This window comes from Tupaia chinensis, unplaced genomic scaffold, assembly GCF_000334495.1.
Source record: "Tupaia chinensis unplaced genomic scaffold, TupChi_1.0 Scaffold147500_1, whole genome shotgun sequence".
NCBI lineage: Eukaryota > Metazoa > Chordata > Mammalia > Scandentia > Tupaiidae > Tupaia > Tupaia belangeri.
In genome coordinates this window covers 1,322,261-1,323,139 of record NW_006207351.1, presented here as the reverse complement: position 1 = coordinate 1,323,139, position 879 = coordinate 1,322,261, and the positions used below count along the sequence as shown (strand labels likewise).

The 879-nt window shown below is 66.2% G+C and overlaps 1 protein-coding gene across 1 annotated transcript in view; it reads left to right on the top strand.

Moving 5' to 3' along the window:
* The window catches only part of IQSEC1 (IQ motif and Sec7 domain ArfGEF 1), a gene marked incomplete in the record, with an annotated part of 128,032 nt that overhangs the window by 108,748 nt on the left and 18,405 nt on the right, over nt 1-879 (top strand). Inside the window, 1 exon segment of the mRNA XM_027768782.1 lies at nt 670-809. Coding sequence (XP_027624583.1) covers nt 670-809 — 140 coding nt within the window.

The following is an 879-nucleotide window of genomic DNA, read 5'->3' as shown; positions in this document are numbered from 1 at the left end:
TCGTCCCTGGCCTCCCATTCCGGAAACGCAAGCACTGTGCCCCCGGCCCCCGCCTAACTCGCTGTCAGGTCCACGTCCACCGTGCTGGCCAGGAAGACTGGCAGGCAGTCCTGCTGGTGGCCTGTGGTCGTTGTGGCCCTCTGTCCTTCCAGAATGTGGCTGTTTTAAGATGCCTTGGCTGTGCCGCCACCACGGCTGAGCGTCCCCAAGCCTCGGGCCTGCCAGCCAGGGCCGGCCCACTGGGGAACCGAGACCCTCTCCCTGCAGCTTCCCAAATGCCACAGAGGGGGTGCCCAGGGCCAGTCTCCCAGGCCCCTCCACAAGTGAAGGTGTCCGCAGTGATGCTGCAGGCCACACGGCGTCTGTCAGGCCACACGCACATGGCTCATCACGAGCCGTGGGATGAGCTCGGGAGTCCATCGTCCACGCCTGGGCAGGGGAGAGCGGCGGAGCCGACCATACAAGCAGCCGTGGCGAGGGCCCTGAGAAGCCCACAGTGGGCTGTCCATGCTCCAGGCTGTGGCCAGGACTCTGGTCTGCCATGCACTGGCCAAGGGTCTCTGTTCAGCTTTGGTTCCCAAACTGGTCGATCCGGTGAGCCTGGGGGCCTGCAGAAGCCCACACCCACTGAGTGCCACCGTCCCTGACGTCTGCCATGTCCCTGCCCAGGCGTGGATGACGGCGAGGACATCCCCCGGGAGATGCTGGTGGGGATCTACGAGCGAATCCGGAAGCGGGAGCTGAAGACCAGCGAGGACCACGTGTCGCAGGTGCAGAAGGTGGAGAAGCTCATCGTGGGCAAGAAGCCGGTAGGTGCCGGCACCGAGGAGCCGGGCCCCGGGGTGGGGGGCAGGCCTGTGCTGGCGGGCAGAAACACCA